Source organism: Palaemon carinicauda, chromosome 22 (genome assembly GCF_036898095.1).
Source record: "Palaemon carinicauda isolate YSFRI2023 chromosome 22, ASM3689809v2, whole genome shotgun sequence".
In the NCBI taxonomy this organism is placed as follows: domain Eukaryota; kingdom Metazoa; phylum Arthropoda; class Malacostraca; order Decapoda; family Palaemonidae; genus Palaemon; species Palaemon carinicauda.
Genome location: NC_090746.1, coordinates 67,079,982 through 67,107,172, shown reverse-complemented (window position 1 = coordinate 67,107,172; position 27,191 = coordinate 67,079,982). Strand labels below are relative to the sequence as shown.

Below are 27,191 nucleotides of genomic sequence, written 5' to 3'. Positions count from 1 at the left end.
TAAAAAAACTACATTATTGGTTTTTCCATTTTCAGTTGCATTGGTGGCCTTGGCCGAGCTTGTGTAATTGCATCGTGTCTTCTCCAGTACTTCAACAATTCTTTAACACCTGATCAAACCATTTGTCACATAAGGGACCTCCGAGGGGCTAGGGCAGTCCAGACTGTAAAGGTAAGTCCTTATTCATATTTTGTATTAGTTAGTACCCATTTGTAGTGCAGTACTTAGTTATAACTAGCATTCAGGCAAATCCTTAATTCACAGGTCATCATATAGTTGATTGCCATTGTTGTGGAAATAGTTGTTTATAAAGAGGCCAATTTAATACAGAAGAACCAAGATATTCCTTACATTCAAATGATTTTGTTTTGGAAACAACCACGATTATTACTGAGGATGAGAATATTGCTGACTGGTATCCTTGGCATGGGGTAGATTTCTGAAGTTAAAATTCAAAAGTAAAAATACTGTAACTGTGTTTAGTATTTTGAGTATCCTTAAGGAATACTATTCATGTACTGCATAAGCGATGTTACCATTATTATGTGTCTGCATCATATACTGTACAGTACTTAATACCTATAAACAAGTTCCACTGGTTTATATTATTGAAATTTGCAATTTTTGTATTATCAACAATAAAATCATTGCATCCAAAAATCTAAAACCCCATCAGGGAATACATTCAGAAAGCTGAAACCCCATCAGGGAATACATACAGAAAGCTGAAACCCCATCAGGGAATACATACAGAAAGCTGAAACCCCATCAGGGAATACATACAGAAAGCTGAAACCCCATCAGGGAATACATACAGAAAGCTGAAACTCACCTAGGGAATACATTCAGAAAGCTGAAACCCCATCAAGGAATACATCCAGAAAGCTGAAGCCCCATCAGGGAATGCATCCAGAAAGCTGAATCCCCATTAAGGAATACATCCAGAAAGCTGAAACCCCATCAGGGAATACATTCAGAAAACTGAAACCCCATCAGCGAATACATTCAGAAAGCTGAAACCCCATCAGGAAATAGATTCAGAAAGCTGAAACCCCATCAGGGAATACATCCAGAAAGCAGAAGCCCCATCAGGGAATACATGCAGAGTTGAAGCCCCATCAGGGAATACATCCAGAAAGCTGAAGCCCCATCAGGGAATATATCCAGAAAGCTGAGGCCCCATCAGGGAATACATACTTTACAAAAATCTGAAACACTATTATGGACTGCAACCAGAAAGTTGAATCCCCATCAGGGAAATTCACGAAAACTGTAAAACCACCGTTCTTGTTAGAGTTTAAGGGATGTATCCTCCGTGTAATGGGGGCATTGCTTATAGCTTTCCTTGCGTTGTTTTACCTCTTGACTTCTCCTTCAGTTCCTTTACTCTCTTTCTCCTCCGCCATCCAACTTCTTCGACTTTCATCCTCTGCAGTCATCCAAATCTTAAACACTTGGCTCTTTGGTGTGCTTGAGCTGTTCCATGAAATCATGACAAGTCCTTTGTTTGTCCATTCCAGCAATACAACTTTATCCAAGAGTTCCGAGCACTTTTTGAGGCATGGATGGATGAAGACATAGATCGGTCAGTATCTCGCTGACTAAGGACTGTGTAAAGTAACCAAAGAATTTAGTGCAATTTCGATAAATTCCACTTTGAGCGGGAGTACGTTAATCATTGTAGTCAACGAGTCTTTCTGGAATGCTGTTAATTGCATCATGTGATGTGTTTTACTATAAAGTAACTTCGTAAACACAGGATTGACTACCATAGTCATTGTACAGTAGAATAAGGGTTTAAGAAGCATGTACAGGTACATTTAATATTATTTAGGTAAGTACTGTAATTTAATGAAGGAAAGGGCTGTTGCTTGCATCCCAAGAAGAATTAGACCACCTAAAGGTAAAACTCTGCTGAAGACTTTGATTTTCAAGTTGGAGTTTCTTATACTCAATTATCATTAAGCTGTGCATTTCAGTTTTGCATATTTTATCAGACATACACATTGTATCTAACCTGGTTTAACTATGCCGCAAGTTAGGTCATTTTAAAATTCTTCGCCATAACTCAATATCTTCCTCCTTATAATGGATGTTTGTACTTCTTCAAATAACCCAAGGGCTTTCACAATATTTGACTAGAGGAATTCTTCAGCATATGAATATAAGTTGCCTAAGTATTTAGTGTCTCAGAAAATATAGTCCATTCAAGCTTTGCTACCATAAACTTTTAATCCCTGCTCTACATAAAGTGTATTCAGTCATATTTTTTTTTACCTAACTTGGTCATTTTTGCTTGATAAATCATGTTTTATGGAGGTATTTTATTGTTATTAGTTAGTTTGAATAGACTATTAAATTGAAAATTTCAACTCCAAATAATTTATTTTTATCTATTTTTGAATTCAATTACTACATATTCTTAAAGAGTATTTAAAATGGGGTCTTATTCTTATACAGTATAGAAATGAGGTCTATACCAATAGGGAAAAGGTTAAACAAAATGAATTGTAGCTATTTATTTAGGCAATACTCTTTATCAGATAATGGACTCAATTTACCAAGGCTAAATTTTATACAGTATTGCGTAACAAGTTATGAACGAGAGACATTTGAACTTTCATTTGGAACGTATATGTAAGTCAATGCTGCTTCTATCAGATCATGAATTTTTTTTTCCTATCATTCCCATCTACTAAATCGACACTCACATCCATAAGTGTATGACTCAAACCTTTAGGTACAATTCAGAAGCCTGTGTTGTACATTACATTCGTTATGTCATTATGTTTAGGTTCCTCGCTCATAAATTATGGTGACAACTCTAGTTTCAACCCATTATGTGATGAAAAAGGAAAACTGCTCATAGTTACCCAAGTCCTCAAAATAATATACAAATTCCATGACGTGTATTTCCTGTCTTTACAGAATATTTTTTAAGGGAAATTCCAAGAATTACTGTGTATCCTTAAAACATTTGATGAGAACTCTCTCTCTCTCTCTCTCTCTCTCTCTCTCTCTCTCTCTCTCTCTCTCTCTCTCTCTCTCTCTCTCTCTCTCTCTCTCTCTCTCAAGTGTATTACTTGTAGTGTTTTGTTTGAATTTGAGTTACCCTTGGAATTTCTCAAAAACATTTCATGGTATGCAAGTCATATCAACCAGAATATCAGCCATGTGTGCCAATGTATACTTGTGTAATTATTTCTATACAGTAGTTTTTCACATTTCAAACTGACTTGTAGTCTTGTGTGCATGTTTTAATGAACCAAATACAGTATTGTATTTAAGAAACATTTGTAAAAATTGTTGATAATGTAAAGTTATTTAAGAATTATTAATTAGTTGTTGATGCAAAGTATTTTTTCAAATATTTTATAGGTAGTTATATATGTATATTGTTTCTGATAAGACCCCAGTCAGTCTTAATTTCATCTTTCAGTTGTGTGTGGCTGTCTTGCAACCCTCATACACATTATTTTAGGGAGAAAAATATTTAAATTCAACTACTTTGCTGTAGCTTAGTAGAATTATGGTGTTTTTGGCCATAAGTTTAACTTCAATTGTGGAAGGTATGTCTGTTTAACCTTGTATTGTTTCTGACATATTAGTACTGTACAATGTATGAAGGAGAAATTTGATCAGATAGCCCCTAGATATTATGCTTGCAGTACTTCTTATGCCTTGAAAATTATCCTGTGCCTTAAGGCTCCAAGCCTTGAATATTGCCAACACCTTTATCATCTTTGTATTTTATTACAGTACACATTCTGACTGTCCGTGAACCTCTTTCCTAAACTTTGCAGTGAATGTAACTTTTGTAAAAGGTGGAAAATGCTATTGACTATTTTGTTCAGTATAGATCTATGTAACATTCGGGGTCATGTCCAGTAGGGCTTTCACTATTCTAGAAATTGGCAGAATAATGGTCATTACTGATATTTGTAAATAACTTACAATGTTTTTCCAAAGTTCATTTGCATTATAACTCATTATAACTACATACTGCATCCTCAAGATTTACTGTCTGTCAAAGTAGCTTGAAATAGAAGTGCTGAATTGATTTCGTAATGGATTCTTATTTTTTTCTCTGAACATATTACTGATGTATGTAATAAGGGAAAAACTTGGTTTTCATAACAAATTGTTTCTGTCCTGGGTTTAAATTTCATAGCAAGTCTGTCTTTAGATTATCCTTTTAATTTCAGTGAAAGCAGGCACCATATTATAGCATTCATCTTACATGATAGAGTAGAAAAATATTCAAAACCTATTTTGCAACACTCTTTGTAGTAGGGAAGCTAGGAATTTTCTCATTAAAAGTAGTAGAGAATTTGGTGAATTAAGTACATTACCATTTTTGAGTTTCTCTTAACTCATCAGGTACCTAACAGATTTTGTGAATATGATATGCTGCAGTATAAAGGTCAGTTATAAATGATTTTGTCTAAACAGATTCATCCTCAAAACTTTTGCACTGAGATAGTTTTTAGTAATGAGGATATAGGAAGATGAGAGACACTAAGAAAATATTCAAGCACCTATTTCAACGAGTTAAATTGTTCCATGAATTAGCAAAACGTGTTCCATTTACTAGAGGTAGGAACCACTGGTGACTATGTTACTATTGGATATTCGTGATTTGATCGTTAGCTATTTATCATACTTATACTGTATTGTTATTCTTGTAAGTGGGGCTTTGCAATAGCCAGAATTTTGTATTGGGCAATAATGTAAGCCAATATGTAATTGAATGGATGGTTTTGAATAACAGTGAGGCTACATTATTATACCTGAATGTTTATTATTATTATTATTATTATTATTATTATTTTTATTATTATTATTATTATTATTGTCCAGAGGTATTAACAACTCTTTGGAGTGTCACTGTAGGTAGATGTTTGTGTATGTTTCTTTTACTTGATTCTGTCGCCTAGGCTGCTCTTGTGATGTCCTTTCTATGCTGTTCCTTGATCTGTTATTGCAATTTATCATATCTTCCCATGTAAAATCCTGTGCTTCATTTTACGGAGCTTGAGAAAAGGGTTTTCAAGAAAGTTCCTTATTGATAGGTCTTGCTTTGTAGGAAGAACCAAGTTGCAACATTAAATATGAAGTCCATTTCAAACCTCAGTTTCACTAAAGACCAGCAATGACTTTTCTTTGGGGTTCATTCCTACGTGAATATGAATACAAAAGATATTTGTTAGATATGCTTTTGCTAATATAACCTTACTGTACAAAGACACCCATGACTGAGGTACAGTAACTGTTGCAAACAGGAGGTTTTAGTGGCCAAGTGTAAATAGAAATATTTTGTATCATATCTTGCAGTTATTTATAGAAATACAGTATGATTTTAGGCAGTAAGGTTAGTCTTAGAAGAATGTAATCATTTGGCAGCATTCAAAGTTGAATTCCATGCACAAAGGATTCTGCCATTTGTGTATAAATCTCAGATAGGTTCTGGCAGGAAACTAAAGGTCATAGGAGTATGGCAATGAGATTTGCAAAGACAGCCACAAACATGTAGTATGAAGAGACATAGACTATCCAAACCAAAGTTTGTAAAACTGTAATTCCTGTTTTCCCATCATATAAAATATACATCAGAATTCTCAAAAGTTACATTCTCAGATAATACAATTGGAAATAATTCATATTCCCTTTTGTGAGGTATCTTTTAGGTATTATAATACAATTTTTATTTTATTTTTATACTCGACTAATGAAAATGCATGTCTGTTTTATGATATGTAAACTTTGCTCAATGTTGTATTTATAGTGCACAATGATTTGTCAGACTTTTCTTTGGTCACTTGTATTATGTACAGAATCATTAGATAACTATGAAAATATGTACAGATAGCTCTTGTCTTGAGACTCAAGTAGAAGCTTTCCTTTGCCAAGACACCTTCCTTTGTCATGTGCTTGTTCACTCATCCTCCCTATAATTTTGTAATGGCAAGCTTATCAATAAAACTGCAGAATGATTTCTTAACTTTTGCAATTTACAGTTGGTGATCCCTTTCATCTCGAGTTAACCTATTGGAAACGTCTATTCCTGGTGATCTGCCAGACTAGGGTTGGAGTCCTGCTCAATCTTGATAGTTTCTTGTAGTGTCTCCAACCTCACCATGCTTGTGAGCTAAAAATAGGGGTATGGGCGAGATTATAGGTCTACCTGCTGAGTCACCAACAGCCACTGCCTAACCCTCCCTGGTCCCTAGCTTGGATGGATAAGAGCCTTGGGTACTGATCATATATTTATAGTCAGTCTCTAGAGCATTGTCCTGCTAGCTAGGGCATTGTCACTGTCCTTTGCTTCTGCCATTCATAAGTGGCCTTTAAACCAAAACCTCAGCTTTTACTCATATCTATATTGGATCATCATTTATCACCTATTTTTATACACACAGTCTGTCAAACAGAACATAGTATCACTTCCTAAGTTAGTGAGATGGTTAGCAAGAATCACTGATGCTTAACTCTCTCCAAGAGAATCAGCGTAATCTGCAGTGGATGAATTCTAAGGAGCTGAATTTATGTTTACCTTACGATTTGACCATCAATGTATTGTAGTGTGTTTATCACTTTCTTTGTAGTCAACTTTGCGCATCCAATCACTAGATATCCCATCTGTTACTTTGCTTCTCTTTCATATTTCCTTTTATCACTTAAATTGAATTCTTCAAGTAGGAAATGTGAGTCTTGTGATGGGACTAGGTGTTCATGTTGAACTATTACACAGGAAATAAATACATGCCATTGATATATTGAAAACATTACAGGTTTTACTTACTGCAATTATCAATGCCTTAACAAACTGAACTATTGTTAATCTTTTCTGAAAGATGAAAACTTTACTGTACTAGTTGTGCTTAGTAATATAGTATGTTAAATTTGACATTGCGATGCTGGTAAAGTCCAATTTCCTTTTCAGTTTATCCATACTAGAATCTATCATCAGTCACTGGTACAGGTAATTCACTTCAATAACAAATCAGCTACTGAAAATAACAGATTCTTTACCAGGCTGCTATTGTATGTACAAAACTGTACTGTAAAAGTTATGAGGACTAAAAGCAAAATAGTTTCCTTAACTCTGATCAGAGGCTACTCTGAAAATATAATGGTAATTCACTTCTAAATTCAGCTTAATATATCAATGGGATATTATTATTATTACTTGCTTAGCTACAACTCGAGTTGGAAAAGCAGGATGCTATAAGTCCAGGGGCTCCAACAGGGACAATATCCCAGTGAGGAAAGGAAACAAGGAAAAATATAAAATTTTAAGAACAGCAACAACACCAAATCACGCATTTACTATATAAACTATAAAAACTAACAAAACAAGAGGAAGAGAAATAAGATAGAATACTGTGCCCAAGTGTACCCTCAAGCAAGAGAACTAATCCAAGACAGTGGGAGACTATGGTACAGAGGCTATGGCACTTCCCAAGACTAGAGAACAATGGTTTGATTTTGGAGTGTCCTCCTAGAAGAGCTGCTTACCATTGCTAAAGAGTCTCTTCCACCCTTACCAAGAGGAAAGTAGCCACTGAACAATTATAATGCAGTAGTTAACCACTTGAGAGAAGAAGAATTGTTTGGTAATCTCAGTGTTGTCAGGTGTACGAGGACAGAGGAGAATATATAAAGAATAGGCCAGACTATTCGATGTATATGTAGGCAAAGGGAAAATGAACTGTCTGGCCAGTCAAAGGACCCCATAACACTCTAGTGGTAGTACCTCAACGGGTGTCTGGTGCCCTGGCCAACCTACTACTGTACCTATTACATAGATTGTGAAATATCCCATATATTTTTAATATTTATTTTGCTACCACTATTACAACAAAGAGAGGAGTGCCAGAATGAAAGACTGTAAACATCTGTTTCATTAGTTATTGTTACACTTATAATTAGTAGGTATTGTGTACTGTGCCAAAGATTACTGTAAAATATGGTAAGAAGAAGACCGCTCAAAGCAAATAGACAAATTCATTTCGTTACACGTCAGTTGTGTGTGAAGTCATCTTGAAGTCACTGCAATTTTCACAAATAAAAATCAATGAGGATGCTTTAGCTCATTGCAGACATATGTTATAGAAGTTATTTTCAATCTTTCTAAAATGGCTTGAATTAATTCTGGGAAACAAAACAGTTTGAGAACTGAATGTATTGTCTGAGACACCAGTAGAGTAAAGAGTATTGCAAGATTTACAGTACTCTTACATTCAGGTCATCTTTATTGAAATGTAAATGACATTTGTTTTTAAATACCATATCTTGAATAAAATATGTACATTAGGGGCCTATATGAATAAAATATGATGCAGATACAATATTATTGTTTAACCAAGAAACCAAGTAGAAAAGTGAGCCTTTAATGGCTGGTCATAAGACAGAGCAAAATTCCGGATAAGTTACCAAATGATTATAACAAACCGATAAGGTTGTTTTACATTTTATCCATTTCCTATTTGGTCTCTTTCCTCATTGCCATCCAACTTCTTAAACTTTATCTTGTTCCAATTTCACCTACTGTATGTACTGAAGGAGAATATCTTTGGAATCATTACAACAGCTTAAAAATGACTAAGTGGTATCCATGAAATAATGTGTAATCTTAATATGCAATGGAACAGTACTTTAGTCATACTACTGTACACAACAGTATTTTATTCTAGCCCATGTTAGTCATGAATAAATGCTTTACCATAGTACCTAACTTATGCCTATCATTATTATTTTTTTCTCTTTCTTCACTTCTTGTGTGCTATCTTATGAAAGAGTGTTTCAACAACGGCCATTCCTGTCGCAGTCATCCACCCAGTCACAAGCAGATAGAAACCAGCTTGCAATTGTAGTAATGTGAAAGGCTCTGGGCTCTCACTGCTGATGGTTTCAGGTTTCTGGGCTTTCATAAGCTCATCATTGGAAAATTTTTGTATCAGGCCAGTTGACATCAACCAAATTAATCTGCAAACATAAATACAGTATTGACAGTAATTGTTCACTGTGATATTGGTAAAATGTTTGTAAGTGTAACTACAGCACAGTGTTATTATTATTATTATTATTATTATTATTATTATTATTATTATTATTATTATTATTATTATTATTAGCCAAGCTACAACCCTAGTTGGAAAAGCAGGATGCTATAAGCCCAAGGACTCCAACAGGGAAAAATATTCAATTGAGGAAAGGAAACCAGGAAATAAATAAACTACAAGAGAAGTAAGGAACAATTGAAATAGATTTTTTCAATATTAATCTTACCCGATGATCATGTAGCTGTCAACTCTGTTGCCCGACAGAAATCTACGGTCGGGATACGCCAGCGATCGCTATACAGGTGGGGGTGTACACAACAGCGCCATCTGTGAGTAGGTACTCAAGTACTTCTTGTCAACAAGAACTCAATTTTTCCTCTGTCGTGCCACCGGCAAGACCTACTAATACGCCGTCCCTAACTGGATTTGTTTTCACAACTTTTTGGTGAAGTACACTATTCCAGTTTTGAGCTTTCGCTATGCAGGGGTTTTATCTTCATTTCAAAACTTGAACTCGTTTTGGATAGATTTAATTTTGGTGACGAAGAGAGTATGGACTCTCTTTCACTTTTAAATGGCCGACCCTTCCCTTAGACGGAAGTGTTGGTGTCGAAGAGAGTATAGACTCTCTTTCACTTTTTATGACCGACCCTTCCCTTAGACGGAAGTGTGTTTAGGTTTTTGGTAATTTTGCTTAACAAAGTTATAGATTTATTTTCTATCTCTCCGCCATTTATAGGCCTCTTCGATTAACTTTCCATTTATTATAAACTTATAAAAATTAATTTTTATGTTTGTTTATATGCGACCTTTCCTAATAGTAGGCGGTCCTTACTTGGAACCGAAGTTAATTAACATTGAGCCCGTCATATCGTATTTCCTGTTAAGAATTTATGCTATTTTAGTTTTAATGTTTTTGAAAGAATTTCTTTGATAGTCTCGTACTGTTTTCAAAGATGAACTAACGTTTAGTTTTGTCTCCGCAGTTGTTGACGTTCAGAACGTTCAACATGCGCTCTATCGTTACGATAGAGAGAGAGTATTTCACGGTTTCACGTTGCAGTAAGAGTAAACCGATTCTAGCGTTTCGTTCATTCTTTCTTAGCTTAAATGGTTTTAATTCTAATAAAGGAACTTTTTATTTGGGAAACCTTTCAGTTTTTTTCCTTTAACAAATAATATGTTTTAACGATATATAATTGGGATCATCTCTCAGGTTCTAAGTCAAGAGAGAGAGAGAGAGATAGAGACGGAGGGAGAGAGAGGAGGATAAACGTTTCGTTCAAGCGGGTAACGTTGTTCTCGTTTTTTACTCTTCTCCCTAGTCGCTATAGGGGAAGAAGGTAAAACGTTTTCTAGAGTTTTATTCTTGTTCCCAGGCTTTATGCGGTGAGAGATTTTAAACGTAGTTTATTTGATCTAGTGTTTAGTCTCTTTTCCAGCCACTGAATTCTTTATCTTTCATTATGTTTTTCTGTTACATTGTAAAACTGTTTTCGCAATTACTACCTTTTAATGAAGGATAGGATTGCGTGTTTCAGGTACAAATCACTTAAAGTTTCGAGTTCAGTGAAATAAGTGCAAACAGAAAATCAAAAGTGATAAAGTGTTATGCGCAAAGTGTTACAGTTGCGTTCGAGGGTTCGTTTGTTCGTGCCTGTTGTTCACCTAGTCCGATACCTCTTACAAGCTCCCAAGCCCAGGGGAGAAGTAATGTCGAAGGACTTATGGGTTCCACAGGTCTTGATCGACGAACAAACGTTTCCCTCCGTGGTTTCGGGTGTATCTACACACGTTGCCGACGTGATCACCCCACCCACACAAAGACGAGAGAGCCCATTTATTCCTCGTCTGCGGAAGAGGTTTCTCGCAGAAACCATGGACCAAATCTTGCAGCTTTTAAGTGCAAGTCGGTCCCTTCCGCGCAAGTCCAACGGCCTAGGTGTAGCCACTGGGTCAGTTCGGACTCGCTCCAGTCATCCGACAACTGCACACCTCCCAAGAGAGGCAAGGCGGTACCGCAACAGGCAGTAACTCCGTCTGTTGCCGCACCAGCTGTTTTAGACCCTCAGTCACAACGGACAGTAGCTCCGTTTGTTGTCGTCTTTCATAGACCCTAGTGGTCCATGCTGCAGACTATACAGTCTCAGCTTGCTCCTTCATGCAGGAGTATCGTGCTGGAAGGTTGACAATGCACCTGTTAATCTACAACCTTCCACGGTTGTGCGCTCAGCAGATACTGTGGCTGCCTGCTCCCTCACTCCACCTGTGAGAGCTCCACCTCCGATGCGCAGTCCACCCTGCCAGACGCATGTTCTTGCTGCACCATCCGTTGACATGCGTGAGCTACCGCATCAGCAGTGGGAAGGTGCTGTAGAGCTGCCGGGTTCCAGTACTATGCGGCTTTCTCCGCAACCCATGCGGCATGCTCCGCATACCATACAGCATGCTCCGCATACCATACAGCATGCTCTGCAACCCACCGCAGCCCCTCCCACGCACCAACACTCAGCTTTTGTTGTTGCCAGCTCCCACCTCCGACTGCGGAGAAGGTTGACGATGCACCCGTGGGCCTACACCTCCCACGGTTGTGCGCCCGGCATGGCTTCCTGCTCTCACACTCTTGTTGTGAGAGCTCCTCCACCCATGCACAGTCAACCCTGCCAGATGTATGATGACTCCCACACACAGAGCACTCCGTTGCCGTGCGTGAGCTATCACAAGCTGCCGTGTTTTGACACGGTGTGTCAGCCTCCGCTACACACTGTGGTTACCGCCACTCGCCCGCAGCATACTAGTCAGTCAGGAGTTGAAGCTTCCCCACACAACTTTGGTTGTTGCCAACTCACAGACTGTCAAACAGTTACATGACGTTGCCTTCTGGTCTGCTACTTATACACCAGTGCTGTATGTCCTCACGCTCCTGTTGTGGTTGACAGTTCAGTTTTTGACAGTTCACAGACTGTCAAGCAGTTTCATAACGTTGCCTTCTGGTCTGCTGCTTTTGCACCAGTGAAACCCTCACTGAGAGAACCTAGCTTTTCTCGAACATGGTTCCTGTAGATGAGAAAGTGCTGTTCTCCCTCCTTCTGATATTCCCTTGAGGACTCTGTCATTTGGAGAGGAGCCTTAAGCTGCTTAGCCTCCTATGGACTTTAATTTAAGCATAACATGCTTCCAGGGAGGGTAAATGGTTCCGCTTCAGTCGCTAACCCCGTCTGTTGCCACACCTGCTCCCATAGACCTTGGGCTTTGTTGCAAGACATGCAGTCCAAGCTTAGTCCTTGATAGAGGATTTTTTACGGAAAAGAACCTTCTTGCCAACGACCTTCCTACCGGTTGGTTGTACGCCCTGTTGACGCTGAGGTATCCTACTCACGTCCGCCAGTTGAGATGGTTCCTCCACCGGTGCGACCCAGTGTGGGTTGCCAGTCGCACGTTGACGTTAAGCTACTCTCGGAGGTGGTTGTGGACGTTCAGTGTGTCACTGGGAAGACGTTCAACAACCAGCAGAGGTGACTTGTTGTGACGCAGTGCGGCAACCACAGCAACCCGATAAGGGGTTGTCTGTACTACCCAGACAGTCTAGACAGTTTCGGTTTGTCGCTGTACTTCCTCGCATACCCATGGTTGACAGTTCACAGACTGTGCAGCAGTACCATGATCTTGTGTCCGGCTCCGTCACGCATCCACCAGTGCGACCGGATTCAGCGAGTCAGACGTTGCCCACTCCGTTGCCGTTTCCTCATCAGTTTCGGATGAGGAACCCTCTGATGAGGACATGGCTGAACAAGAAAATCAATCCCCAGCCCTGCTATCCATCCAGTAGATGCTGAAGAAGGAATACGGCCCTGTCAGGCTGTGGATGAGTCTGGTTAGGACACTGTCATCCGTGGTTCGATTGGTGTCACTTGGAAGACTACACCTCCGTCCTCTTCGGTTTCATCTAGCTCTTCACTGGAAAAGGACAAGACGCTAGAAGCGGTCTCGATCCCCGTTTCCGGAAGATAAGTCTGGTCTAACCTGAGGAAAGGACTTTATCAACCTTTTATAGGGTCTTCCCCTGACTGTTCAGACTCCCAACCACGTTCTCTTCTCAAACGCATCGGACGTAGGCTGGGGTGCGACCTTAGGCGGTAGGGAATGCTCGGGATTATGCTCTCGAGTCAAAGGACAATGCATTTTAACAGCAAGAAGCTTCTGACAGTACGTCTGACCTGGAAAAGCTTCAGGTCTCTCCTTCAAGACAAAGTAATGGAGGTCAACACGGACAACTCCCTGCTTTGATGTTCATCTCCTAGCAAGGAGGGACCTACTCTCTGACATGGTGCGAGTTCGCTAGTGACCTCCTCTCCTGTTCAACAGGTCTAGACTTTTCACTAGTAACAAGTTTCTTCCAAGGCAACTTGAATGTCTTAGCAGTTTGTCTCAGTAGGAAGGGACAATAATTCCAACATATTGGACCCTCCACAGAGATGTATGCAAGAGACTTTGGGTCACCTGGGGCCAGCCAACCATAGTTCTCTTCGCAACCTCGATGTCCAAGAGGCTCTCAATACTTTGCTCACCTATCCCGGACCCAGCAGTGGTTCTTTTAGATGCCTTTCTACTAGATTAGTCTCATCTAGATCTATATGCATTCCCTCCGTTCTAGATTGTCAACAAGGTACTGCAGAAGTTCGCCTCTCACGATGGGACAAAGTTGACACTAGTTGCTTCCCTCTGGCCCGCGAGAGAATAACTTACCGAGGTACTTCGATGGCTAGTAGACGTTCCCAGAACTCTTCCCCTAAGGGTGGACCTGCTACGTCTGCCACGCGTAAGAAGGTACTCCAAGGCCTCCACGCTCTTCGTCTCACTGCCTTCAGAGTATCGAAAGACTCTCGAGAACTAGAGGTTTTTCGAAGGAGGCAACCAGAGCGATTGTTAGAGCAAGGAGAACATCCACCCTTAGAGTCTACCAATCGAAGTGGGAAATCTTCCTAAACTGGTGCAAGTCAGTATCCGTATCCTCGACCAGTACCTCTGTAACTCAAATAGCTGACTTCCTCTTATATCTGAGGAAAGAGCGATCTCTTTCAGCTCCCACTTTCAAGGGTTACAGAAGCATTTTGGCATCAGTCTTCCGTCACAGAGGCTTAGATCTTTCCAACAATAAAGATCTACAGGACCTCCTTAAGTCTTTTGAGACCACGAAGGAGCGTCGTTTGGTTACACCTGGTTGGAATTCAGACGTGGTTCTAAGATTCCTTATGTTAGACAGGTTCGAACCACTTCAATCAGCCTCCCTGTAAGATCTCACCTTTAAGACTCTTTTCCTGATATGCTTAACCACAGCTAAAAGAGTCAGTGAGATTCATGCCTTCAGCAAGAACATCGGATTTTCATCCGAAACGGCTACATGTTCTACATCTTGGTTTTCTAGCCAAACACGAGCTGCCTTCTCGGCCTTGACCAATATCGTTCGTTATTCCAAACTTAGCGTATGGTTGGAAATGAACTAGAAAGAGTATTATGTCCTGTAAGAGCTCTTAAGTTCTATTTTAAAAACCTTTACGAGGCCCGTCTGAAGCTTTATGGTGTTCAGTTAAGAATTCATCTTTGCCTATGTCAGAGAATTCTTTATCCTATTATTTTCAGACTGTTAATACGAGAAGCTCATTCCCTTCTGAATGAGGAAGACCAAGCTTGGCTGAAGGTAAGGACACACGAAGTTAGAGCTGTCACAACTTCCGTGACCTTTAAATAAAATAGATCTCTGCAAAATATTTTCGACGCAACCTTTTGGAAAAGCTAATCAGTGTTCGCGTCTTTTATCTTATGAATGTCCAGTCTCTTTACGAGAACTGCTACACTCTGGGACCATTCGTAGCAACGAGTGCAGTAGTGGTGGGGGCTCCACCACTACATTTCCCTAATTCCAGAACCTTTTTAATCTTTCTCTTGAAATATTTCTGGGTTGTCCGGAAGGCTAAGAAGCCTTCCGCATCCTGGTTGATTTGGCGGGTGGTCAAATTCTTTCTTGAGAAGCGCCTAGATTAGAGGTTGTGATGAGGTCCTTTAGTATGGGTTGCAGCCCTTCATACTTCAGCACCTAGGAGTCGCTCAGCATCCTAAGAGGATCGCTAGGCTCAGTAAGGAAGACGTACTTAAAAAGGCAGAGTAATGGTTCAAGTCGACTTCCTTACCAGGTACTTATTTATTTTATGTTGTTATTTTGAATAACGGCTAAAATAAGATACGGGATACTTAGCTTCTTTGTTAACATGTATGCTGGTCTCCACCCACCACCCTGGGTGTGAATCAGCTACATGATCATCGGGTAAGATTAATATTGAAAAATGTTATTTTCATTAGTAAAATAAATTTTTGAATATACTTACCCGATGATCATGAATTTAAGGACCCGCCCTTCCTCCCCATAGAGAACCAGTGGACCGAGGAGAAAATTGAGTTCTTGTTGACAAGAAGTACTTGAGTACCTACTCACAGATGGCGCTGTTGTGTACACCCCCACCTGTATAGCGATCGCTGGCGTATCCCGACCGTAGATTTCTGTCGGGCAACAGAGTTGACAGCTACATGATCATCGGGTAAGTATATTCAAAAATTTATTTTACTAATGAAAATAACATTTTTAAGAACAGTAGCAACATTAAAATAGACCTTTCATACATAAAATTGTATGATAAATTCAAGTTTATGCAGTACATGATTGAATGTCTATGACATTTTTTCAGTGTATGAACACAACTTGATAAAAAATTGATTCATTATTGTAAAATAAATATGATTTATTCTTGTAAAATAGATTCTTTCAACTCACACATCTGCAAAGACTTCTCTGTAAGGAGAACCACTGGGACAGGCGATGGCGTATCCATGGGCATTGAATTCATTCTTAGCGAAGTGGAACCTCCTCTTTCCTCTCAGATTAGCACGCACTTGCCCTCCCATGCGATTGTTGATGTATGCATATTTTCCTGTTATAACCTTGTTTGGCAAGATTCCAAACAGGAAATTATTAGTTTTAACGGTACTGAATTATCCATTATGCAATTATTAAAATGTTCGAAATAGAAGAACAATGTAAAGACTTACTTTAGAGATAAACCAAAGTGATATTAGACACAGGCATTCCCTTATTCAGAAAATGAGTCCTGATTATAGAGAAAATATTTTCCAATTCATAAAAAAGCAAAAAGTTCTTTATAAGGCAATTCAGAAGTTTGAACATTCTCTATGAAATCAAGAAATTATTTGGTAAACATAACCTTTGTCAATATTGCATAAAACAAAATGGGATGGAATGAGAAAGGACGAGGTCAGAAGAACAGTTGGAGTGGCCCCTATGATGAGCAAGATTGAAAAGGGGCAGCTGAGATGGCTAGGTTATGTGATGAAAATGGATGAAAACAAAATAGCAAGGAAAAGATGGAACTGGACATCGGATGGAAGTAGATCAAGAGATCAAGAGGTAGACCATGTAAATGCTGTAGAGATGGAACTGAAGAGATATTAAAAAAATACAATTTACCAACAATGGAATAGCTGAGAAGAGAAGGAATATTTATGGAAAAAAGGGATAGGAGATAACGACTGACACCACTGACAAGCTGAAAAGCCTACTTGGGAGTGGAAGTACAGCATAACTATAGTATTTCTTGTTCCTATGGCAAAGAATTCTGAAATTCTTGAAGAAAGATACTGTAACTAAATGTTATCGTGGGAGGAAAATTTGAAGTGAATTATCTGTGAAGGCACACACTACAAAAAATGGATTGAGTACAGTATCAGGAACTTTTAGAAGGACACACACAGTATTGTGACTTGAAATAAAACAACAAATTAAGGAAGTACTGATATTACATGTCTTATGTTCAGGTATTATACAGTCTTTGTATATAATGGTATTAAACTAAGTACTTTTCCAGTTACTTATTACAGTTATTCATATTTTATAACTTCAAATTCTTACCTACTTCCGTGTATCAAACTGATTTTATTCAACTCATACATCCATCCAAAAACTCAACAGCTCCTTACCTTATCTACACCTTCATCCCAAGTCTTGACACAACCAGTGCTGTAGTCAAAAAGCTCCCAAATATCAATGTATATTTGCTGTGTTGTCATCTGTGGGAAAGGAAGTATTGTTGGATAAAATTTAAAAAAACTAACAATGAAAATAAGCATTATAGAAGTAATTTACAATAGAGGGCAGAATGACCTTAAATTGTTGATAAACTAACATATATTGTTATCATAACAAAAACTTTAGTTTGAATCCGCTATTGCGACATGCATACTGTATACTTCACAGAGTTTTATCGTTGTTATAAGACTAATGTTTCTTATCCAATTAATAATAAAACTGTGTCCTGAGAGCATACATGATTGCAATGTATTCAACAATGAATTCACTCCATTAAGGTGATCCTGATCATCATCATTGCAGTATTGTACACTTCCTTTAGCTCAAAATTTTAAAACCTAATAAGAAATTACAGAACATTCAGTAATTATATCAACCACATTTGTATACAGTAAATGAAAGTAATCACAATTCTAAAGTAAAATGTACTTTTAATTATCAATTTTGAATAAGAGATGACTTTGTTTCACAATGATACTGTACCAGTGCTGTATTATAGAAAGATTGAAAATATAATTGGAGTAAAAGAAAAGTAGCAACACTGTTCAAAGGGATCTGGAAGACTTCGAACCTCACTAAGTTGGTTAGAAAAACCTGGCGTTATTTTTTAAAAAGAATAAGACATTACTGTAGTACGCCAGTCAAGGTAAAAATAACGTCCTTGTTGCTACTCACACTGAAAAGGAATTCGTTGTTGGATCCACACACGGTAAGCATTTGCGTACCTCGATGCCTTATGGCATCCAAGAGGTCTTGTAAGGAGTCGATGGGTTTCTCGTACGATGGCACCGACAATACAGATATCAAGCTGCCAGAGTATAAGGCTGGAATGACAAAGGGAAATTATGTGAGCTACAAAAACTGTAGGTACATGTAAATATAGTGCAATTATTGTACACAAATGTTGGAAGGACTGTCATGATTTATCAAGAATCTTATGGGAAACTCAATTATGGACAAGATTGAACAGAAAATTCAGAGCTAACTTTGAAGATGATAATATTTATTAAAAAGAAAAAAAGTTATCCAGTGGAATGTGCATGTGCAGCTTGGTCTTGTAGTCTTACCAGCCAACGGAATAAGTTTTGTTGTTCTGTCTACTATCATTCCCTGCTCTTCATTTAGATTTCTCATTTCAAGGTTTACCATTTCATCTTGTGCTCTATTTTATATGATTATTTGTATTTATCCTTATACAATGAAGTGAAAAATGTCTTCTTTCAGCTTTTGTAATAATTGTTCAACTAAAACCAGTTCTGACCAATTTGATATGGTTGCCTGAGTTTTGTAAATAACGCCTTCCTTTGTGCAAATATAAGCCAGCGCTAATATGCTTTGAGGTTTGTGTAAGATTGTTTTTGTTCCATTCCTTTCTTTTTTAGTAAGTTAATCACATTGTTCTTGAATTTTTTTTTTATTCTTCTGGTCAGTTTAGTCTAGCTAAAAATCAATATTGAAGTTTCTGAAGAAAGCCCAATATAATATTTCTAGTGAATGTCCTCAGATTTTTCACTCTAATATAAAATCCTACTTTGGTGGTCTGATCAAAGGTCTCGATATTTCTCTTAAAAGGCACATGAGCCAGTCTTATAACTGATGATATATTTTTAACTCGTCTACAGTGTGTTCACCACTTTATAATAAGTAATTATGTATTCCTTATGCAACACCCAACTAGAAGGCAAGCTTGGCTGACCCTTTATCTGGTGATAGGCCTTTCCAAATATTTTAAGGGAACAAGGAAGTTGATAATAACTGAAAGAAATGTAGAAAAAGAAGGCATGTTCTCCCTTTGCAAGAGTGACATTAATTGTTGTGGCCTGATTGGTAACATTTCTGCCTGGTGTTTCCAGTTGGGGGTTCGAGTCCCGCTCAGTCTCGTTAGTGCCATTAGTGTCTGCAACTTATCATCCTTGTGAGCTAAGGTTGGGGGTTTTGGGGGAGTCTAAAGGTCTATCTGCTGAGTCATCAGCAGCCATTGCTTGGCCATCCCTGGTCATAGCTTGGGTGTAGAGGGGTCTTGGGCACTGATCATACAATATATATTCAGTCTCTAGGGCATTGTCCTGCTTGATAGGGCAATGTCACTGTCCCTTGTCTCTGCCATTCATGAGCGACCTTTAAACTTGATGTGTATCGAGTCCAAAAGCACTTAAATAAGTATATATGACTGCAAAGATTACTATGCTGTACAGTGATGTATGCAAAAATATTAATTTGTAGTTACTATTAAATTTTATTGGTCGTATTTACTTTATAAATGTTTATAGTAGGAATAAATCAGTTGACAGTTTGGTAGTGTAAAGTAATGTTAAGTTCATTGAGGTGATCATTGTTTGCAAGATTATCCGAGTTTTAGCATTGTCTCCCTCTGCAGTATATATGTTGAATCAGGTGTTGAATGTACAGTACTGTATTCACATATGTAATACAGTACTGTAGTAGATAAAACTTCAATGTTTTATATACAGTAGTAATTTTCATTACATTTGTGTATCCATACAGCTGCTTTGAAATTTTACATAGAACTGTAGTGTACTTTTGTAATTACTGTTTTCCATAGTACCTGTATTCAGTTATGTATTTGTTCTTTGATTATCTGGCATACTTACACATAATAGTTATGTTATACCGTGCATAAAAATAATACTTCCAGGCATTGAATTTAAAACTGGAGATGAATTTTAAAGTAATATACAAATAATGAAATGTGCAAGTTGAAAATAACTTAGCTTAGAAATTGAAGCATATTGGGGTTTGATTCATGGAATGAAAAGATTAGGGAGAAGTTTACAATCATAAACGTGAACTTAGGTTGCACCATATACGAACTTAGCTTACTTTAGACTAAGTCGGTATAGTGTATGTGCTTGGGCAATCGGTTTAATTTGACAGGAAGTCTCCCATTTGTATTTTGAATAGTAGGTTCCACCATAAACACATACTGCATTGTATTTAGTCAGACATGCTTATCAGGAATTATGCAAAAACAAGCAGAGTAAGTTTGCACAGTACATTACTGTACTATGTCTTACCTATACAGTAGAAAGAAAGTCAATTTTTTTTAGTGAGGCAGATTTGCACCAACTCGCAGGAGTGCCCTTTCAGCTCAGAAAAGTTTCCTATTAGCGGATTGGTGAGAAGTATTTTTGTCAGGATACCATCATTGTTTACAAAAAACGTAATTACCTAATAATGTAATGTGAATCAAAACTTATTCACTGACCTAAATTTCTCCGTCTGATATATGTTTTGTCAATAAATAGTTTTAACAAATAAATATATTATAAAGTATCATGATGGTAAATCTAAATTTAATAACAACATCCGTCAAAGTCAACGGCAGGAGCTAGTTTTAGGATGCACGCTGCGTAAATTTGTAACTTTTCACATTTTTCAACACAAATTTTGATAAATTACATTAAGCCTAAGAAAAACATGTTATTACAAACTTTCTTCGAATACCAGGTGCTACTAAAACGCGGAATTAATAAAACTTGCCATAGGTGAAAATTGCTGTGAGGTAAAAGGAGCATTCTACTATCAGACACTGAAGAAGTTATGGAAGTGAGGAGGAGGAGATTTTGCTGTTGTAACTTGGCGGTTAAATTATGAATTCGTTTAATTGTGATTTTTATGCAATTTATGCAACACTACAGTATCCTCAAACCGAAAATATTGCTATTAATAAAATCTAAACCTTCACGAAAAAAATACCAAACTCTCTTTATATAGACTTATATCATAGTCCATCTCTGTATGACAGTAGAATGCTCCTTTTACCTCACTGCAATTTTCACTAATAGCGAGTTTATTCCACGTTTTATGTAGCTTCTGGTATTCAAAGAAAGTTTGTAATAACATGTATTTTATCCCAACTTGTGTTAGGTTATGTACAAAGTTATAAATTTGTGTAGCATGCTACCGAAAACAAGCTCCTGCTGTTGACTTCGCCAGGTGTTATTATTAAATTTAGACTTACCCAGCACAATACTTTATATCTTTATTCGTTAACATTATTTATTGACAGAAGCTATATCTGAGGGCAAAATTTAGTTTAGAAAATAAGTTTCGATCCACATTACTTGGTAATTATTTGAAAATAATGATGGTATTTCGACACAAATACTTCCGACCAATAAGCTATTAGGAAACTTTTCTATGCTAAAAGGGCACCCCTGCAAGTCTGTGCAAATTTGCCTCGCTAAAAAAAATTACTATAGTTTCATCTTGATGATGTTTTTTCATCTTTGAATTTGGTTCCTAATGGTAAATCTTGCTGTCTTGTTTTCTGTGTTTTACATAACTACATTTGATAAAATAGACATGGATATATTAATGTTTTCAGTGTAATATGGAAAATATGTTTTCCAATCCTATTCTCTTAAATAAATTTCTACTGCTTTGAAATAGTAAAATTGCCAAGCTTATCCCACTAACTATTGAATGTGATAATGGTGTATATTATTGACGTCCAAATCTTGATGCCATGAAATTACTGATTGTGCTTGGTTATAAAAGTCATCAATTTATTAATTAGTAAACATAATAATTAAAAGTCCTACCTCATTTGGTGATTACTAACCATAAACATAAGTGGTGAAGACAAACCAGCTGACAAAGATGCTTCTAAGACACCAGGTCAAGGGGTGTATCATGCAACCCTGCATTACTATTGGCTTGAACATACTGTAGGTTAAATCACTAAGGGAAAGGTTTTTCTCTATATTCTCATTTAGTAAATATTTCCTCATCCAAACAAACAGCTTCACAGTGGGGCCCATTAATAGAGTAACCAAGGCAATCAGAAACCAGACCTGAGAAGGAACAGATGATTAGTTGGGCAATCAGAAAATACAATGGGTTATTATTGCTTGTTTGTATGAAAATTTCATTTATACATTCAAAGAAATTGTTTTTTCTTTTGATAATGCCAAAATGAAATTTTATTGGTACGGATGGTTTAAACCTTTGTAACTTGTTTGTTCATGTTTTGATTGTCTAATTTTAAATATTTAACTTAGCCGGTGAATATATAGCTGCAACTCTGTTGCTCGACAGACAAACTCTACGGAAAAAACTCGCCAGCGATCGCTACACAGGTTGCGGGTGTGCCCAACAGCGCCATCTGTCGACCAGATACCCAGCTCTTATGTAAACAAAGACTCAATTTTCTCTCTGTCGACGTGTCGACAAGACGTACTTTACTCGCTGTTACTAAACTGGAGTTTTTCACATCATATTGGTGAAGTACTATATTCTGGTTTTGAGCTTTCGCAATGCAGGTGTTTTATCTTCATCTTGAATCTTGAACTCGTTTTGGATAGATTTAATTATGGTGACAAAGAGAGTATGGACTTTCTTTCACTTTTAAATGGCCGACCCTTCCCTTAGACGGAAGTGTGTTTAGGCTTTTAGTAATTTTCTTATCACGTTATAAATTATTTATAGATTTTCCTCTATATATTTTATATCTCTCCGCCTTTATTAGGCCTCTTCGATTAACTTTCCATTTATTATAAACATATAAAAATAAATTTTAATGTTTTGTTTATATGCGACCTTTCCTGAGAGTAGGCGGTCCTAACTTGGAAACCGAAGTTAATCAACGTTGAGCCCTTTATATCGTAAATAGCTTTTAAAGAGCTAAGGATTTAAAACTTTTTAAATGTAATATTTTATGAAAGAATTTCTTTGATAGTCTTCGTACTGTTTTCAAAGATGAACTAACGTTTAGTTTATTTATGCTACGCAGTTGTTGACGTTCAGGACGTTCAACATGCGCTCTATCGTTACGATAGAGAGAGTGTATCACGGTTTCACTTTGCAGTAAGAGTAAATCGATTCTGACGTTTTGTTCATTCTTTCTTAGCTTAAATGTTTTAAATTCTGTTTTAAAGGAACTTTTTATTTGAAAAACCTTTCAGTTTTTTCCTTTAGTCAAATAACATGTTTTTTTGACGAAATATAATTGGGCTCTTCTCTTAGGTGCGAAATCAAGAGAGAAAGAGAGAGAGAGATAGAGACGGAGGGAGAGAGAGGAGAGAAAACGTTCCGTTCAAGCGGGTAACGTTGTTCTCAAGTTACTCTCGTCCCTAGTCTCTGTACGGGGAGGAAGGATAAAACGTTTTTAGTTTTTTATTCTCGTCCCCAGGCTATGTGCGGTGAGAGATTGAAAACGTAGTTTATATGAACTAGTGTTTAGTCTCTTTCCCAGCCACTGATTTTTTTATCTTAAAATTTGTTTTCTGTTTTTTGCTGGTATTAATGAGCTTGCATTATACGACTGATTTCGCAATTACTACCTTTTAATGAAGGGTAGAATTGCGTGTTTCAGGTAGAAATCAGTAAAAGTTTCGATTTCAGTGAAATAAGTGCAAAACAGAAAATCGAAGTGATAAAGTGATATGCGCAAAGTGTGACAGTGTTGCGTCCGAGGGTTCGTCTGTTCGTGCCTGTCGTTCACCTAGTTCGGGACCTCTTGCAAGCTCCCAAGCCCAGGGGAGAAGTAATGTCGAACGACTTATGGGTTCGAGAGGCCTTGATCAACGAACAGACGTTTCCCTCTATGGTATCGGGTGTATCTTACCAAGATCTCCCCTACCATAAGACGAGAGAGACGTTTTTTCTCCTCATCATCCGAAGGCTTTTCGCATAAGAAACCTGTCACAAGGTTTCGAAGCCCTTAAGCGAAAGTCAGTCCTTTCAGGACAGGTCCAGCGTCCTGGTTACAGCCATTAGGACAGCTCTGACCCTATGCAGTCATCGGATAACTGCTCGCCGCCTAACAAAAGCGTAACACAGACTCCGAAAGTCTTTTTTATTGGCAAAGTGTTGCGGTCACAGACGTTACCCTCGTCTCTTACCACAACCATTTCCGTTGATCCTTAATGGGTTGTATGGCAAGACATGCAGAATATGCTTGCCTCCCTTATGGAAGACTATTCTGCCGATTAGTCCGTTGAGTCTAGCCGTTTATCTCATCGACATCCTGGCTTTCAGCCAACCTAACGTTCCTTTGTGCTTCCTGTTGACGTTGGCGTAGCTAAGTCACGTCAGTCAGGTTGTTTAGAACCACACTCGATGCGGTCTCGTGTGGATTTTCAGCCGCATTTGGACGTTAGGCCACTTGCTGATGCTCCTGTTGACGTTCAAGACGTTCGCTAACAATCGGAGTTGACTTGTTTTGACGCTGTGCGTCAACCTCCGCATTCTAGAGTTGTTTTGACTGCTCAGTCTAGGCAGTCAAAGCAGTCTCGAGTGGACGCTGTGCGTCCTCACGCACCTGTTGTGGTTGACAGTTCAGTTGTTGACAGTTCACAGACTGTCAAGCAGTTACATGACGTTGCGTTCTGGTCCGCTACTAATGCACCAGTGAGTGTGGACTCTGCTTGTAAAGCATTGCCACCACGGTATGTCTCTCCCTTGCTTGAGACTCAGCTTTTATCGGACAAGGTTCCTGTAGATGAGGAAGTTGCTGTTCCCCCTCCTACTGATATTCCCTTGAGGACTCTGTCAGATGGAGAGGAGCCTAAAGCTGCTTAGCCCCCTATGGACTTTAATTAAATCATGATGATTTTTTTTTAAGGATCTTTGTCCGGATCTTTTTGTAACTGCTGCTCCTCGTTCGCCTAAACGTCAGAGCTTACACTAGGCCTAGCTACTTCGAAGCCGTTGTTTTTAAGCTAGTGCTCTCTCTCTCTCCTAGAGAGCTTTACGTTGGCTAGGCGACTGGTTTATCACCAGGAGGAGTTTGGGGGATACAGCCTTTGCTTTCCCTTCTTTTAAACTGGCTTATAGAGCGAGAGTCTGATATGACACGAGAGAAGTTCTCGGCTTGGGAGTTCATGCCTCTGCCCAGATAGACTTCTCAAATCTCGTAGACTCTCCCTGGCGCCTGGCCAGGAGACGCTCCAAGTTTTTTACAGGTCAACTTCACAGCTGTTTTCGAGCCTTTGAAGTTTTGCTGTACATTATGTCATGCATAAACAAGGCTTTCAGGGATGGAAAGCGGTACCGCCTCAGTCGCTAACCCCGTCTGTTGCCGCACCTGCTCCCGTAGACCCTATATGGGCTTTGCTGCAAGACATGCAGTCCAAGCTTGCGTCCTTGATAGAGGACTTTAATGCGGAGAAGGTTGCTGCCGAACCTTCTGGCCAACAACCTTCCAACCGGTCGGTTGTGCGCCCTGTTGACGCTGAGGTAACCTTCTCGCGTCTGCCAGTTGAGGTGGTTCCTCCACCGATGCGACCCAGTGTGGGTTGCCAGCCGCACGTTGACGTTAAGCGACGCTCGGAGGTGGTTGTTGACGTTCAGGACGTTCAACAACCAGCAGAGGTGACTTGTTTTGACGCAGTGCGTCAACCTCAGCAACCCGGTAGGGTGTTGACTGCACAACCCAGACGGTCTAGACAGTCTCGGGTTGACGCTGTGCTTCCTCGCGCACCCATGGTTGTTGACAGTTCACAGACTGTGCAGCAGTTCCATGATGTTGCGTCCGGCTCCGTCACGCATGCACTAGTGCGACCGGACTCAGCGAGCCAGACGTTGCCCACTCCGTTGCCGTTTCCTCATCAGTTTTCGGATGAGGAACCCTCTGATGAGGACGTTGCTGAACAACAAGACGATCAGCCCCCAGAATAGATCAAGCCCTGCTATCCATCCAGAAGATGCTGAAGAAGGAACGCTGCTCAGTCAGGCTGTGGATGAGTCTGGTAGGGACGCTGTCATCCGTGGAACAATTTGTGTCACTAGGAAGACTACACCTCCGTCCTCTTCAATACCATCTAGCTTTTCACTGGAAAAAGGACAAGACGCTAGAAGCGGTCTCGATCCCGGTTTCCGAAAAGATAAAGTCTTGTCTGACTTGGTGGAAGGACCATATCAACCTAAGAGAGGGTCTTCCCCTGGCTGTTCAGACTCCCAACCACGTTCTCTTCTCGGACGCATCGGACGTGGGCTGGGGCGCGACACTAGACGGTCGGGAATGCTCAGGACTGTGGAACTCGAGTCAGAGGAGCATGCATATCAACTGCAAGGAGCTGTTGGCAGTACATCTGGCCTTGAAAAGCTTCAAGTCTCTCCTTCGAGGCAAAGTGGTGGAAGTTAACTCGGACAACACCACGGCCTTGGCGTACATCTCCAAACAAGGAGGTACCCACTCACTGACGTTGTACGAGATCGCAAGGGACCTGCTCATCTGGTCAAAAGGTCAAGACATCTCCCTAGTAACGAGGTTCATCCAAGGCGACTTGAACGTCATAGCAGATTGTCTCAGTCGTAAAGGGCAAGTAATTCCAACCGAATGGACCCTCCACAAGGATGTGTGCAAGAGATTTTGGGCCACTTGGGGTAAACCATCCATAGATCTCTTTGCAACCTCGCTGACCAAGAGGCTTCCAATCTATTGCTCTCCAGTCCCGGACCCAGCAGCAATACATATAGATGCTTTCCTCCTAGATTGGTCACATCTGGATCTCTACGCATTCCCACCGTTCAAGATTGTCAACAAGGTACTGCAGAAGTTTGCCTCTCACGAAGGGACAAGGTTGACGTTAGTTGCTTCCCTCTGGCCCGCGAGAGAATGGTTCACCGAGATACTTCGATGGTTAGTAGACGTTCCCAGAAGTCTTCCTCTAAGGGTAGACCTTCTACGTCAGCCACACGTAAAGAAGGTACTCCAAAGCCTCCACGCTCTTCGTCTGACTGCCTTCAGACTATCGAAAGACTCTCGAGAGCTAGAGGCTTTTCGAAGGAAGCAGCCAGTGCGATTGCTAGAGCAAGGAGAGCGTCTTCCATTAGAGTCTACCAATCGAAGTGGGAAGTCTTCCGAGACTGGTGCAAGTCAGTTTCTGTATCCTCGACCAGTACCTCTGTAGCTCAAATAGCTGATTTTCTCTTATACCTGAGAAAAGGACGATCCCTTTCAGCTCCCACTATCAAGGGCTACAGAAGCATGTTGGCATCGGTCT

General features: G+C 39.1%; 2 protein-coding genes across 4 annotated transcripts in view; one reads left to right on the top strand and one right to left on the bottom strand.

Annotated features, from left to right (window-relative positions):
• Window positions 1–5,994, top strand: part of LOC137616507 (cyclin-dependent kinase inhibitor 3-like) — a 234,268-nt gene extending 228,274 nt beyond the window's left edge. For 2 of the 3 annotated variants that reach the window (XM_068346330.1, XM_068346331.1), the window contains exons 5-6: window positions 36–171; window positions 1,521–5,994. In XM_068346330.1, the coding sequence (XP_068202431.1) occupies window positions 36–171; window positions 1,521–1,601 (217 nt within the window). In that variant the 3' untranslated portion in view covers window positions 1,602–5,994. The remainder of the gene's footprint in view (window positions 1–35; window positions 172–1,520) is intronic. The other variant, XM_068346332.1, reaches the window with a different exon arrangement.
• A 1,441-nt stretch (window positions 5,995–7,435) lies between these two features.
• Window positions 7,436–27,191, bottom strand: part of LOC137615921 (probable glutamate receptor) — a 53,791-nt gene continuing 34,035 nt past the window's right edge. Inside the window, exons 10-14 of the mRNA XM_068345608.1 lie at window positions 21,806–22,037; window positions 17,896–18,044; window positions 17,112–17,201; window positions 15,892–16,058; window positions 7,436–8,988 (exon numbers count right to left, since the gene is read on the bottom strand). Of these exons, the coding sequence (XP_068201709.1) occupies window positions 8,772–8,988; window positions 15,892–16,058; window positions 17,112–17,201; window positions 17,896–18,044; window positions 21,806–22,037 (855 nt within the window). The 3' untranslated portion in view covers window positions 7,436–8,771. The remainder of the gene's footprint in view (window positions 8,989–15,891; window positions 16,059–17,111; window positions 17,202–17,895; window positions 18,045–21,805; window positions 22,038–27,191) is intronic.